Source organism: Ptychodera flava, chromosome 16, assembly GCF_041260155.1.
Source record: "Ptychodera flava strain L36383 chromosome 16, AS_Pfla_20210202, whole genome shotgun sequence".
In the NCBI taxonomy this organism is placed as follows: Eukaryota; Metazoa; Hemichordata; class Enteropneusta; family Ptychoderidae; genus Ptychodera; species Ptychodera flava.
The window spans coordinates 34,331,731-34,348,160 of record NC_091943.1 but is presented as its reverse complement, the minus strand read 5'-3'; the positions used below and the strand labels follow the sequence as shown (position 1 = coordinate 34,348,160).

The 16,430-nt window shown below is 35.0% G+C and overlaps 1 protein-coding gene across 1 annotated transcript; it reads left to right on the top strand.

Annotated features, from left to right (window-relative positions):
* The first annotated feature begins 1,829 nt into the window (after positions 1-1,829).
* LOC139114668 (CWF19-like protein 1) lies at positions 1,830-15,586 on the top strand. Its single transcript, XM_070676524.1, has 14 exons — positions 1,830-1,981; positions 5,233-5,317; positions 5,719-5,803; positions 6,234-6,335; positions 6,808-7,025; positions 8,446-8,649; positions 9,217-9,339; positions 10,091-10,211; positions 10,541-10,626; positions 11,058-11,150; positions 12,480-12,596; positions 13,398-13,511; positions 14,080-14,177; positions 14,522-15,586. Exons 1-14 carry the CDS (start codon positions 1,962-1,964, stop codon positions 14,661-14,663), a joined length of 1,608 nt encoding a protein of 535 aa, XP_070532625.1. The 5' UTR covers positions 1,830-1,961; the 3' UTR covers positions 14,664-15,586.
* The last annotated feature ends 844 nt before the right edge of the window (positions 15,587-16,430 follow it).

The window sequence follows — 16,430 nt, the reverse complement described above, 5'->3', positions numbered from 1 at the left end:
CCAAATATGCTAGTTTGTTCCAGCTTCTATGTCTTCATGTCTTTTCTCCGTATTGTGATGTCACCACAACAACTTTTGGAATGTCTGAGCACCTAGATGAAAATGAATCAGAAAGTTCCACTTTGTGTGCATCAAATAGTTATCTCACAGATCAGAAGATAATCCTTTCATGAAATGAAAGTGGAGTGCACGCCATCTTTTCTTATCTGAGAATCTACAGATGATTTTGATATTCTGTGTGTCCACTCATTTCCTCCCATGTGTTGATCTATGAGCATGCATATTGCACAAGTAGATGTAATATTTTACTTTGGCAGCAACTCCAAGAGTCGCAAAGTCTCCAATCTGATGATTGGGGAAAAATCTGGCAATCGTCACATTCAGCTCCAAGTGATGTAGAATCATAGGGTATTCAGTAGTCATTAATGATAATAAAGAAATATGAAAAAATATTATTATGGAAAATATGAAAATTATTAAGTAATATGAAAATATGAAAATTATTGTTTTATTATTTTCATCATTATCATCATCACCATCATCATGAAGCACCATTGGCAATGTTGAATTCCTACCAAAGTTCGCCAGCCGAGCGAAAAGTATGCAGGAATGGAAAATCTGTGACCTTGTGTCATTTCTCCAGCTGCCAGCTTCTAATGAAAAGCCTGAATGTAAAGGTATGGTTAAATGTAAAAATGGCATTATTGAACTGAAGTCAATGAAAAATGTATGTTTCTGTGATAATAAAGGATGAATTTGTGACTTAAACACTGATGAATTTTATCCTAGATCCTGTGAAAAATTTTAGAAATTTATACATGCAGTGGTGCAGTCTGGTGCAATCTGAGATGTGTTTTCGATTTGTGTTTTACGAGTAAAACTGGTAGAATACCCAAAGGGAGAGAGCACGAGAGGGGGTGTCCCCCTCTCGCATCGATTTTTGCAATCTGAGAGGTGTTTCAATTTATTTCGCATAAAAAATTGAGTAACCCCGGTCCGTTCTTCCTGTCCCCCCCCCCCCCACATTCCTCCGACCCCAGGCCATAAATAATAAGGTTCCCCAAATTTCGATATTCAATTAATTGCAAGCATATTGTATAGCGATCGTCATTGCATATTCCCAGTTGCTTCATGCGAACAATGCATATATAGGTGCTTGATTGCGAGCTAGTACGTATTTATCTCTAATATCATCATCAAATATAAGCTGGGCGCGTAATGCACGGTGTTTCATATAATATCCAATGTTGGATATGCCAACCTTTACAACCACAATCACAGGATAAAATTTAATAGTATTTCAGTATTTCTTCTTCGATTTTGACATGAAAATTCGGTTGGCCTGAAAATGCTACGAATGAGGGGTACCCTCGTTTTGTTATAATCTTTTCGGCATGAGTAGCCTGTAATGAAAACGGGCTTATAGACTAATTATCTTTCCATAACATTTTAATGAAAAACATAATAACGTGTCCTTATCCCATTTTACATTTAGATGTGAGGGTAAAGGAAAACTGTTGGACGTGTTTTGCCACGGATTGATTTTGAAGCCTGAAATTCATATAATATAGGCCCAGGGCAATGTGAATTGGATAATAAGCTTTATATCTGGGGATACGATACATTTCTACAATACAATATGTATCTCAAATATTAAAATGAGAGCATTCATTTTTCTCATTACATTCTTGTCTACCTACAAAAAACATGGTAGAGTTGCGATATAACATTTTGATATAAACAGATAAACGAAATGACAATACTAGTACAAACTGCGATGTACATGATGTACCTTCGTTGTCAACAGAAGCTAGAGGGCGCCTTCGTATGCCCTTTGACCTAATCAAAAGATCACAAGCGATTATTGTTTTCGTTGCAGCGGCGGGATCGCATGAAAGTTGGCATGGACGCTCATTTTTAGCCTTTTAACAGCGCTTCAGCGGTGGAAAAACAAGGATATCATGCAAACTACCATGAAAGTGTAAGAATGTTTATCACCTTTTCAAATACGGCCGTCTTTAGTATCAACTTTGAAGCATTCCAGGAAATGTACAAGCGGGTAGGCTTGAGTTCAAGTTGAGTGGAGGGACATGTGTGCTCTCCTGGTCTCCACACACATTCGTGATCTCTATAACAGCAGGGCAGTTGCATGGAGCTAGAAGCTAGCTCCATGGTAGCTGCGATAATTGTAGCCCGTCAAGCACAATTATTGCAACTAATAGAACTATGCAGCTAGTAGTAAAGAAGTTGGCGTTCGCCACTTTGCCCATTGACATGGCACACTGTATACTCACCTGTAGTGCTTCCTGTATCAGTGGTTCTATCGCACATAAATTGCCACAAAGTAATTTATAGTTGTCGGAAGTGTGAGTAGATAAGTGATGGTGAGTAAAGGGCAATATATATTATTGATAGATGTAGTATTGTTGTAGCAATACATCGCTACGTATAAGGCATGGTAAGTTTTCTCTAGGGTCTACGAGGTAACACATGATGATGGAGGTTGGAACTGTAACCTCCACAAATGTAATAATCTCCACAAATGTAATATCAACCACAATTGTAATAAAATGCACCCATAAATGTAATATCGCCCATAAATGTAACAAAAATCAACCATAAATGTAATAAAAACACCAACCACAAATGTAATAAATGGTAACCATAAATGTAATAAAAAAATCACCCATAAATGTAATACTTATCAACCATAAATGTAATAAATCTATTTTGTTGTTGAAATTGAGGAATTAGCCCTTAAATATTTATCTATGTAATAAGGAAAGAAACTCCACACACATTATGCATATCTTAATTGTTTGCGTTTAGTGTGTTTTGTATATTTGAAAGTGTATTTTACGTTTCCCCGTTTTGTGTACAGAACTGATAGGCCATGGCTAGACACAGCTGTAATCTGAACGTCAGTGCAGTCTCTACTCCAAATGGAGGAGACTGTATAACACTACAATCCTTTAACGCCGTTTTTTCGAAAATTGCCGTACTTTCTTATCAGTCGCCTCTAATTCGTCTTCAGTGGATAAATTGTTTGGAATAATCGATAGATTGTCTGTATTCATATGTTGTCCCACTTGAAGTTTGTTCCTTCACTAGGGATGCCAGGATGTCTAATTTTGTTCTATGTGTTCAAGGTAGTGTTTGTATTGTTTTTTACTAGATTGAAATAAATGTTCTCGTCAACACGTTTTGTGTCGTAAGTTTCTGTTATAAGGTTTTATATTTCTCTGTAATTTGTTCTGAGTCATCTGTCATAAACTTTGTGTGGTATCACTGGTTGACGAGTTATTTTGACGCTCCCTTATTATGTAATTATCAATGTCTAGAACTGCTGTTCCACTTCCATTATCTAACGGTTTCATCAGTACCTCGCCGTTTTCTGATAGCGTTCTCAAAGTATTCTATTCTGTGTTTCGGAAAGGAAACCTAGTTTCAGGAATGTATGCAATAACGCTAGTCTTATTAAAGTTATTATTTACTCAGGGCATTGATAAACAAATGATCACATATGCAAGTTCAAGTTTATTACATTTATGGTTGAGTTTTATTACATTTATGGTTGATTTGTTTATTACATTTGTGGTTGCGGGTTGTTACATTAATGGTTGACTATTTTATTACATTTGTGGTTGATTTATTACAATTGTGGTTGATATTACATTTGTAGAGATTATTACATTTGTGGAGGTTACAGGAACTTTGAAGGGTCTCCGTAGCATATAGTTTATATGTGTACTTCAATTCAATTTACTTGGATTTTATATCCATTTGATGGTGTTCAGTTTTGAACTTTTTGTTCTTTCATCTGAAATGTACCATACCACACTCTCTGTCAGTGTGTGTTGAGTAATAAAAGATTGATTAATTGATATACAAGGGTTCTGTAACAGACGCCTGATTGCAAACTCGCCGATGCCTCTGTTAGCTCTGTGCAGTATCACTGTCCCATGGCAGAGCTTTTTCAGTTTTGGCTTTTGTTACAAATGACTGACAACAAGGTCGAGCTTCTTGTCTCCCAATGTTCACTGTAATAATTGTATTTCACGGGTTGGTTTCTCAATGGTTGCAATGATTTCCACATGCACTCTGAAAGGGCCCCATGCAGTGATGAAACCCTGGCTCATTGTTACTCTACTTTTTCAGAAGTCTAGGATCTCGATGTCTTTCGGCCTGACTCAAAGTATGGACGAATGCCGAAAGACCTCGAGATGAGGAGACTATAACTTTTTGGTAGCGTAGCCGTGCCTGGCTGTTAAGCTTTGCAGCTGGGCACTCTATTGATTCTTGCTGGCCATCATGGTAACCAAACTGATGCATTGATGATCATACTGCCGCCAGATCAAGCATGCAGGACTTTTTGTTCTCACACCCCTGGCCACTGGGAGTGTGGGATCGCTGATGTGGGAAAAATCGATCCCGCGCTCTCAGAAACCATCCCACACTCTGCAGTATATATTAAATAATTAAAATGCAGGCAGATGACATGCTGCAAAGCAAAGAGGGTTTTGTATTCTCTCCCTCCATCAGTGGCAAACTCATGAAAAACAAACCAAAGCATATGTTTATTTTGATTAATAGATCACAAAATAATTATTATGTAACGTTGTTAGAGGTACAGCAGATTTAAGAAAACTTTTATCAGTATAAACATGTTTCATACATCATTTGATGTGGATGGATGTGGACTATACTTTTAAAAAGGGAAAGATATAAATAAAGAAAGTCATTGATAGGAATGGTGTTTTCTTAAATGAAATATGAATACTGCAGGTCATTAGTGGGAAAGGTGTTTTCTGAAATGAAATATGCATACTGAAATTCATTGATTGGAAAGGTGTTTTCTTAAATGAAATATGAATAGTGCAGGTTTTGCAAGAATGTAAGACAAATAAACTGACACCATTTTGTCAATTTCTGTCTCAGAAAAATGAGTGTGAGATGGACATTTTCAATCTTGCACGGATCTTTCCATCTGAGATGAATTTCAATCTTGCATGAGGCATTCCTTTTTAGCCCATTTAGTTCTGGATCTACTCATCTGTGCACAGATACCCACTGAACAGAATGTAGGGAACAGATATGCATACATTTTAAAAGACACAACTTTTTCACTGATTATTAAAACATCTAAAGAGATCAGATGATGTCCTAAACTGTGTTTTCCATGATATGGTATTTACTGTATTGTAGGATTAATATTGTTTTAAAATTTTTCAGACTCGTCAGTGGTGATGTTGAGGGAAAGCTTGATCAACTATATACCAGAGTAAAAAAAATACAGAAGAAAGCCGGGCCATTTGAGGTAAGCAATGATGCCTTCAATTTGTGTTATGATTTTCCTTTATGTCTGTGAGAAAATGACCCAAACAACTGAATGTTATACCCAGTCCAAAGTGTCTGTTATATTTGACAGAAATCTAGGGAACACTTCTTGTGTTTTAGGTATTTTCCACCTCATATCCAGACGTACAAATATGTTGTCATAACCTGGCCCATTTGACCCAATCAGAATATACGGACCTACGTCTGCACCTGAATTTCCAAACTACTACCATTTCAAGGTTGATAGAGGTCAAAATTGACTCAGATGGGTGACACAAACCTCGTATAGCTCTTCCATGGGAATATGCCTAAGGCATTCCAGGAAGTACAAGAATGCTATTACCGATGATTAAGTTTCCAACGTTTTCTCCAACCTTGCAGATGTTGTTTTGTGTGGGCAATTTCTTTGGTCATGGAGCAAAAGCACAAACAGAGTGGATGAAGTATGTTGATGGAAAAGAGAAAGGTAAGACTGGCAAGCTCAAAATATTTGAAAATAAGTTTACCCCCACCTCCCTACTTTTCCAGATACCGGTAACTGCTTTTAGACCATCTGTCGCCTTTCCTATTAAGATCATCACATCTTTCAAGAGTATAACCCTTCTTCATACTACAAATGGAATCTGTTCAAGGAATATTATAGAAATTCTTGCTGCTGTATCAATATAAGAAAACATGCAAGAAACAGTTTGTAATTTATGCTTCTGCTGGACTTTTGAAGTTCAATTTGCATATTTCACTTTGGTACACCTTGTTATCTATGTGTAATAATTTACATAATTAAGCTCATCATAGACAGCAGAGAAAGGAATACAAAATTCAAATACTTGACAGCGTAATTTTACTTTGTTGTAAACTTTTTCTTGTTTTTCCATCTCAAACTGATTTTTTTTCAGCACCCATCCCAACGTACATTCTTGGCTCAAATATGCAAGAACACGATACAGTGTTTAAGGATAACAATGACGGAGAGCTGGCTCACAACATAACATTCTTGGGTAAGCAAAAAGAAAAAAGATAAAATTACCATTTGCCTGTTTATGTAATTGTTTATTAAGCCGACAAATGTAAGTTGTCAAGTATCCATAGATAGATTATCTCAATTGTATGGCTGCCAGAACTACCTTGTGTACAGCTAAACTATCATATTGTCTCACAGTCTATGAATAGTCACTATGGTAAAATAGTGCTTCACTTTGTATCAAACATTATCTGTTTCCATCACTTTTGAAGCCACTTTGAGTTGCTAAATTTTGCAGACTATTTCCAATTTTTACTGCCATGGAAGATATTTTACTTTACAGTGTTTCTGTAACATTCATCAAATAAGAAATTGGAAGAGTGATTATGATCAAGTTTGAAGACCTGTAATGGTTATTGGAATTAATTATTCTAACCAGCACAAAACAAACCTCCAAGTCCATTTAAGTATGGTGTTGAGCATAAGTTTCATTTACTTGGAATTTTCAGGAAAGAAAGGTGTCTTCTCAAGTACATCTGGTTTACAAGTAGCTTATGTCAGTGGTAAGGAACAGCCCAGCGGTCTAGACAAGAAGCATTATCACTTCAACGACGATGATATAACAAGTCTGATTGAGTCTTTAACGTCCAACTCAGCATTCAAAGGGGTTGATGTTCTGTTGACCTCAGCATGGCCGAAAGGTGTGTCACAACACGCCTCACCAGCAGTAAGTCTAGTATGAGGCCCTCAGTGGCAGAGTTTCATGATTTGCTTTGTACTCGTTAAAAGTAACCAATAGTTACAGGAATTGAGTCACCCATATCTATAGTAACCAATCATTGATTTTCACCCAGCTGGCTACCCAAAGCAAGTGTACCGCCAATACTACATCCTGTACAATGCTACTGACGTTCTTTGAATGACAATGGCTGACACATATCGATTACCATATGCAAAATTGCTAGTAAAATTCATGATATAAGATACAGGATGATATTATTAACATGCCTGTATATGAGTACTAAGATGCATCACTCATCTAATCTTCACATTCATATCAAATATCCTCTCTGCTATCAAATATCCACACAGCTAACAGATACCCAAACCGCAACCTATTACCCATACTGCCACCAACCATACACTTTGCTGTTTAAGGTACCTGAAATATGCATCTTAAAGTTTAAAATCTTAAACTTTTGCTCAGACTTTCCTGGGGGAAACCTTCAACCATTTTCTTTCAAAATTAAGAATAAAATCAGGGGTCACTGTGCAAATTTTTTTACTCCTGGAAACATATGTCACTAAATTCATTGATAGTTGAAATTTAACATTGCAACAATCCATGTTGCCATCAGCCATGTTTAAATTTGTACAGACCAATTTGTACTTCCTAAAATATGCCTCCAGTTTGACACCTGGCAACCATTTTGCTGTTGATCACACACACATATGACACTTTCGTAGATAAGGAAATTATTGTAAAACAAATTACCCTATTGACACCATAATGTAGCCCAACACATTTCCATAGAATTCATTTCATCTGTAGTTTATGTTTGCTCACCAGCAAAAAAGCATAGAATATTTTTTCGAAATGCTGAACATCTTAAAGCATTTGAGAGAAGCATATTCATAGTCACTTTAAAGAAATATCAAGGTTTTTTTGTAACTCCATTCCAAAAAGTAATACAGAGCTTGTTGATAAACAAAACTCCTCTACTACATATTTGATTGGACCATACAAGTGTTTAGCTGGACAACATCAACAATATTTTCTTTTAAAGGAACAAAGTCGGCCATTTTTCATGAATTTTGTTCGGTACGAGATACTACTTATATTGTTTGACATGTTGAAAGATACTGAATGAATGGTGACCATGCATATGTTCGACCCCGGTTTTAGACAAAATGAAACCATGGCGAAAATGAATTAATGGTCATGACCATTAACTCATTTTTGCGATGGTTTCATGTATCGTGTCTAAAACCGGGGTCAAATATATGCATGGTCACCCATTCATTCAGTATCTTTCAACATGTCAAACAATATAAGTAGTATCTCGTACCGAACAAAATTCATGAAAAATGGCTGACTTGTCCCCTTTAAGCCTTTGATATAATACCTCTCTTTTTCTAATTTTCAGGAAGGTGTGGATGACAAAAACAAAGGTTCAAGTCTCCTTGCAAAACTTGCTGTCAGTTTAAAACCAAGATACCACTTTGCAGGCCTCCATCAAACATATTATGAAAGACTTCCGTACAGAAATCACAGAGTTCTTGCCGAAGCTGCAACACATGTCACCAGGTTTATTGGTCTGGCTAATGTGGGAAATGAAGATAAGAAGAAAGTAAGAATTCTGTTTATTCTGTTAGGGACTGTCAGTTTTTTTCTTATATCTAAAATATTCGAACAGCAGAATTCAAAACTTACCTACCAAAGAAGAACTTTCATTGGCCAAACATAATTCATTGCATTGTGAGAAAGTGAAACATTTCATCAAGTGACCCCAGTGTTCAATTTTTAATCTATTTCTGCTGTAAGCTGCAATTAAATGTATCATTTAGAATTTCTTTGTGACTTGTCTCAAGTTGATTTCATCCACATTCAGTACAAATGTGCCATTCTGATTCATAAACTGGTTTAAGAACTACTAATCAGTCCAAATAATGTATTTCATTATAATATTTAAATTTTAGTGGACATATGGTTTCTCTGTTTAACAAGTTGCCAAGTGTGTGTATGCCGGTCATATAGTAGTCAAGCTGACTCTATTTTATTACGTAACAACAAGTTTAAAGAGATTGGTATTAGGCAAAATATTTTTACACTGAAGAGACATGGAATCATCCACCCCTGTCTTGGCAATAAAATCTTTGCCTTAAATTCCCTTTGTCTTTTTCTACCTTTTTGTCAGTATCTATATGCATTCAACATAATCCCTATCCATGAAATCAGCAATGATGAGTTGGTAAAACAACCGGAAGATGTCACTGAGAGTCCATTTACACAGAAAGATGTACAAAGTGAACAAACACAGGTAAGTGTCATGACCTATTCTAGTTAGCATTTTTAGAATTTTAATATTCAAGTAAATATTCCATAACAAAATATAGACATTTTGAACTGTCAGGTCTAGTGGTATGTCTATTCACAGATGTAGTGAGGCCTTGATGCATAAATTCTTCCTTATTCCAGAGAAATATTTTTATAGAATGTATGTGTACAGCTTTGATGCAAAGAAATTTCCAACAGATTTGTTTGGTTTAAGGTGGAATATGTTTCAGGCATAGTTTTCAGGACACTCAGATGTTTGTACTTTACCGGCTTGGTGCATGTGTAGACTCTTGTTGAATCCTCCTGAGCGAACAGAGTTTTCACAGCTTTGTTTGTGTGAAAACCAAAAATTAAATTTTGCTGCACAGACATAACAGAGGATATCGCAGCCATTTAAAATATTGGTAAATTTTGTTTCTGATCCAAAGCTTTGCATTGGTTACCTCTGATTCTTGATTATGAAAGAAAACGGTTTAAAGTTTCTTTGTACAAAGTACGAGCAAAGTTTTAGAACATTTACTTTCAGAGTATTTACACTATATCACCTGAACATTGTGTATTGGTCATGATATTATTGGATAAATTGTGAAATGCATCTATTTGTGGAAATGTAACAATCTCTTTAAATATTAAGCTAAAAAATGGTAAAATGTTTCACAAACTTTGAGTATATTTACCCATATATGAAGACAGGTTGATTTGGATTTTGATCATTAATTATCTTATCATTGTAGCCTGACATGTCCAATCAGTATTTCTTTGATCCAAAAAGTTTTGAAAGAAGGCAAAGTCAAGACAGAGGAAAGAAAAGACAACATTATCAAGATGGAAGTCCACAGGCCAGAAAACAAAGACGTAAGTCAAATGCTTCCACAGTCATACCATCAATTTTACTGCACAAAATAATTAAAATTTAAATAGGATGATTGAAGTAAAAAGATCTTTCAATAACAAAATACAGCACTTAATGTCCAGGCTTAACTTTATCATATAAAGATGACCATAATACAGCAACTGAAATCAAGACCCCAGAGGAATTGGTTTTGCTGTTCTGTTTAAATTGCCTGGAAAATGACACTAGACCTCTATTCAAACTGACATAAGGAGGAAAAGGATTGCAAATATCATTTCTTTTATGTGTTTCAGTTTTAATTAGTATTTCACTTTTCCTTTGTACATTCCAGCTCCACCGAAGCCAACAGGTCCATGCTGGTTTTGCCTTGGCAGTCCACAAGTAGAAAAACATCTTGTAGTCAGTGTTGGAACACATGTAAGTGAATTGAATGTTAACTAGATCTCATAGAAAGAATGCTTGAACTTACATTTCCCAAACTCAAAAATGCAGCTATTTGGAAATGTGTATCTGAATTTTTGTTTTGGCACACTTGAAGAACTCTGGGCCTATATGCGTTATGAAAACAATTTGGTTTTTCATAGGGAGTCCTCTCATGGCTCTGTGATACAAGTGAACCCCCTAGTCTAGAAATATGCTGATATGTAAAATTATTCTATGTAGGCTGGTTATCTTCTATCTTTACTATGTTACAAAACATGCCTACATCATACGGAATATTTTGGTACTTGTAAGCTATGTGAGCTAACATATGATGTGTTTCATTCTGTGATGAAATTAAGATATCATCATCTTATGTGATTCCATGAAAAAAATTTTTTTATGTGGTTTCTGATTATTTTTTACAGACTTATCTTGCTCTTGCAAAGGGAGGTTTGCTCAACGACCATGTTTTAATTCTTCCAATAGGACACTACCAGTCAACAGTAGATTTACCCCAGGTACATCATATTTGATAACTCTTCAAAGTCCTGCATCAAATTCTGTTTTATAACGTTTTACCTTGGGATGGTTTTCTGTTGATTTATTTTCTTCTCATCTTCACCATCTGATTCATGGCTGAGTTGCCTCTTCACCACATACAGTACACAGTACAATAAATTACCCACAATTCTCTTTGATTTGTATCCATGAAGGTTACTTTTCTAAAAACTTTTTAGTTCTGCATGTAAGCACTAATGTTCAGCATCAGAATAATTGTTAAATAATATCCAGTAAAAGTACGTTAAGAAATTTTAGCAAAAGTTTCAAATAACCATTAAACAACCATGGAAGTCATGTTCTGTAGGTACTACAAATGCCATACTTTTTAGGCAGCAAGTTATTACGAACTGAAGGGGTATTCTCTGAGAAAACTTAGAATGCAAATTTCTTTTGTCATTTCCATTGCAAAAAATCAATATCTTTTTGTTTCAAAAAACAGGTGCAACTAGTCTCCCTACTTTCCATCACATTATTCTGTATGGCTGAAGACACAATCAGTGAAAAATTTTACAAAAATGCTATCTCCTCTCTCAATCTTGCATAATTTTCCAAATCATTTAAAATGAGAATTGAGAAGAATGGTGTTCTTAAAAGTACGTTTTCAGAATTTTTACAACCAGTCTATGAATTTGTCTACACATGGGAGACTGGTAGACTTCTCTGGGGAATCTCTGAGGATACTAATCGCAATGAATTATGGGAAATTTACAGTACTGTGCAGTATATAACGGTTTCCTCCACAATGGAAAACCTGTCAATGTAACTAGGGTTCTCAATAGAGTATTAATGCAGTTATATTGCATTAATCAGTAAATGATCTTAGTTTGGAAAGTCTATATTCCTAAAGCCAAGCAAAAGCAATTCATTCAGTCTTCATCCAGCAGTTATCCAATAAAACACACTCAGATGAATGGAATCGGCAATTCACCCATTTCAGCACCAGACATTTGGATATCCAAAATGTTTTCAAATATATCTGAAGGATCCATATAAGAGAGAAAGGGTTGAAATTGAGAAAAATACTCTGTCACCATGACCAAGGATTTGTTATAATGGCCATAGACACAAAAAAGAGATTTTGTTTTCAAAGCATGAATCCATGAACTTCATTTTCATGCAATGATATGACTGTTTACAGGGTGACAAAAAACAATAGTTTTATTAGATTTATTTTTACTTTCAACTTCAAATATTTTTCAATTATGCTATCATCCATGTAGATATACACCTATAAGGTCAAATACAATGAAAAATTTTATAAATTTTATTTTTTGCATCACCTGCAGGAGGCTATTGATGAAATTCAAGAATACAAGACAAGTCTGCGGCAAATGTACAAAAGTGAAGACAAATGCTGTGTCATATTTGAAAGAAATTTTAGAAGTCAACATCTTCAGTTACAGGTAATAGAATTTACTGTTACAGCATGAACTGCATTATCAGTGTGTCAATAAGGAAACTGTATCTGTCAGCTATAAATTATATGTTTTTTCACTTTCAGATTGCTTTGACATTGCTGTCTTCATTGCAGCGTGTAGTCATTATAACCAGAGAATGTTTTGAGATTTGATGTGAAAAGTCATTATACTGAACTCACAGCTACACTGTTGTGTTCTTGCGTTAGTCGCTCAAACCAATACAGCTTTAAATAAATAGAAATAATCTCCTTTTTCACCCTGCCTGGTGTGGTTGTTGTAAAGTGTAGACAGCCTACAGAAACTGGTGAAGTATTGATGGAATGAATATCCAAGCAACATGGTGAAAGAATTTGCAGTTGAAAAAATTACTCAAAACATTATCAGCAAAATGTACCAAGTTCTGATATGGTCATGCTCATTTTCCTTTCATGAAAGGTTTTCACTCTTATCAAGCTGTTATGTTGTCGAATTTCGACTCCATTTCTATATGCAGCTGCAATGTTTACATTTTGATATCATCACTTTTGTTGTATATCAAAATAAATTTTTATCATTCAAGTATGTGTTAATTATTTCTAAGTTCTGACAACTGATGACACTGCTTGCAAGTTGGTAGAAATGAACACATGAAGCAATTATATCCAATATATCCAAAACCATACAAAAATGACAGATTTTATTAATTTATGGAACTATGTCTCACTTTTTACCAGTGCTATATTTCTTTGACTGCCTCAAATTTGATAAATCTTTCTTTTGTTGAAATCATCTTATCAAACCATTTAGGTTGTGCCATTACCTGAAGACAAGGTTGATGTTGTCAGTGAAGTCTTTCAGGAATGTAGCCAACAGCAAAAACTAGAACTGAATGAAATCCCAAAACATTCAGACCTCAAACAGGTAAGATAATGGCATTTATATATAATCTAGTGCAGATGTATAATAGTAAAATGTTGCATTTGATTTATTATCATTTATGCAAATGCTGTAAATAGGTGTGACATATAAGTATGAAGTCTAATAAAACAGTTGAGTTTTCAAATTACTTATATACAGACAACAATGTATTATTATGTTCACCTCATCAAAGTGCAAGACAGTCTCCCGAAGAGCAAAAAACATAGCCCCTTTAAATCAGACACTTCATCAGCAACTGTGTTTTTGTTAATGAGCAGAGTGAATGAATTAATTGAAAACAACATTGTTTGTTTCTCTCTGTAGATATTTATTTCTGCAGCATATTTTGTCATGGAATTATCAGGCAGAGTTATAAGAAATATTTTGGGTGCTGCTGCTTTTTTTGCCAAAAACACTGTTATTGTCCCAGCCATACTGCAAACTTCTGTGCGCCATTCAGTGATACAAGTTGGTCAATATACATCACACAGTATTACATTGTAAACAGACAGACAGCATGTGTGAGTTTACATCATAATGCTTTGGCTATTTTTTTTTCCTTTACCAACAGATCATCTCAACTGGTTCTCCATTTTTCTATGTTGAGCTTGATTCTGGTCAAAAGTTATTTCACAGGATAAAGAAAGGATTTCCTCTTCAGTTCGGCAGGTAAGTATTTTTGAGGCAATGTTTGTTTTTGTGGTAGGTTGGAAGAATGGGAGTGGGTCACTCAAAATGATAAACAGAGGAAGGGAGTTATGCAAAATTTTTTTAGGTGTAACAGTTGTTCTAAGTATCACTAAATGATGTTATTTTAACATCAAATTTCACAAGTTTGTGTACCAGAAGACTGTCTCCTAACCTCCCCAATATGTGCACTACTTTACAGCTGCCTGATCATCAAACACAGCTATCTAATAGTACAGTGACTACAAGCTCCACATTTGGCTTCAAACTATCCCTGTATTTACAATATTAAGTGCAATAACTTTGTTGATTTTGTGTGTTTTCAGAGAGGTACTAGCATGTCCTGAATTACTGAATATGCCGGACAGAGTTGACTGGAAAGCCTGCGCAGTGAGCAAAGATACGGAATCTACAATGGCAGCTGACTTCAGGAAGAAGTTCAAAGAATTTGATTTTACCTTGAAATAACAATTCCTGTAATCCTTTATCACTTTTGCATTTGTGCATATTTTAAAATTTTATAATGAACATGTTTGATACAAAGTTTCATATACGGTAAAAAGAATACTCAATGTTTATATGTCTAAAAGCTGAATAAGCAAAGAAAATAATTTGTTATGATAGTTACATCTTTTTCAAAAAATGCTTAATTCCGTACAGATCCATGTGGAGTTACAAAAGCCCTTCTCCAAAGATATGCTCTAAACCACTGCCTTATGTTTTCTGATAGTGCCTCTTTAATGTACCTCCAGGATCTTTGCTGCAACTTTTAAAATCCGATGATTTGTGCTTGTGGATTTTGTTGTCATATTGTCAAAATGCTGTATTTTCAATCAACCAGCTTCATTCATGCGTGTATGCTTAATGCCGTTAAGAGTTTTGATTTTGTGGAAGGGAAAAGCATTGATCATTTGTAAGTGAACTGTATAAACTCTATAAGCAAAAAATTTAAAATGTTCTATTTATTGCCTACATTACTTATTTTGAGACCTGCGACTCATGTCTTTTTCCCCGTTTGTAGTGAGTTCAACAAAATCCTCGCCTTAGTATTCCCAAACAGAAGGTATTCTGCAGTCAGTGTATAAAAAAACTGTTTTGACAATCTCATACCAGAAAGAAATAAGTTAAAAAAGAAACAGCAATACTTTCACCAAATGTCAAAGACAAGAAACAAATCTAAGTTTTAGCTCAACATCTTTAGATTTCCATATACAGTAGATACAGATTTCTCATGTTTTACAGCCATTTTGCATTCATTGTTATTGTATTTTAACTTTACCATAAAGTTTTCACAAAGTTTTTCCTCCCTTGTATAGTGTCACCCATTCACTGTCTTGAAAAAGAAAAGTGATCTGTAATAAAGAGGGATAAAGCATTTTTTTTAAATGATACTTGTATGTTTATGTTTGTCTTTTTAAAATCATTTGAGTTTACTGAATGAGCAGTGTAGTTAATGAAAAGAATGCGTTATTTAAATGATGGCAATGAATGTGCCTATCCGTTCACTTACTTCATAGTAATTTTCCCCCGATGTACAGTGCCACCACCCAATCATGTTTGGATTGCCAGTTGTTTTGCATAATTTATTACATTTTATCCATAATTGATTGTGCTAATGTTTCAGTAATAAAGTTATAGAATGGCCTTAGAATATGGTATATTTGGGATGGACCATTGGGTCTTGGGAGTCAGCAGTGACAACTTTAATACTTTTACAGTATAGATTCAGATTTGTTTTAGGAAATCAAGAAAAACAATATTTTTTTTTCTGACAACACCATCACCTCTAAAGGCTCATTGTGCATAAAAGTAACTATCAAAGTTTGGATTAGCACAAAATTAAATACCGAAACAATGCTCATTAATATAATTTGCATAAATTAATACTAATCTGCCCTGTATCTAGGGTGGTCAGGATGTTGACATGCAGAATGTATGTTCCAAAAGGTTTGGTGAATTAAACTTTCCAATTTTGGTACAGCAAGCATATTATCTCATCTCAAATTTACGCTCATTTTTATTTGCCAACTTTCATATGTTGTGTTTTGTTTTTCAAATTCAGAATGGCAGCAAAAGATGTCCAGCAAGTTTTGCTCTGCAGATTCCACCCCCGTCCCTTCTGACCACCCTTCCCACAATGGAAAGTGCCATTTTCGCATGTGGGACTGACTGCCTTACACTTTATTCTCAATACTTCAACCCGCTGTACACCTCCCTCAGACCAAATGTAAATTC

Excerpts from the sequence above, each read along its gene's own strand:
- LOC139114668 (XM_070676524.1), top strand. The coding sequence starts at position 1,962 with ATGCAAACTACCATGAAAGT. Across the intron at positions 8,650-9,216 it reads GAAATGAAGATAAGAAGAAA|TATCTATATGCATTCAACAT; the intron begins GTAAGAATTCTG and ends CCTTTTTGTCAG. Across the intron at positions 12,597-13,397 it reads GTCAACATCTTCAGTTACAG|GTTGTGCCATTACCTGAAGA; the intron begins GTAATAGAATTT and ends CAAACCATTTAG.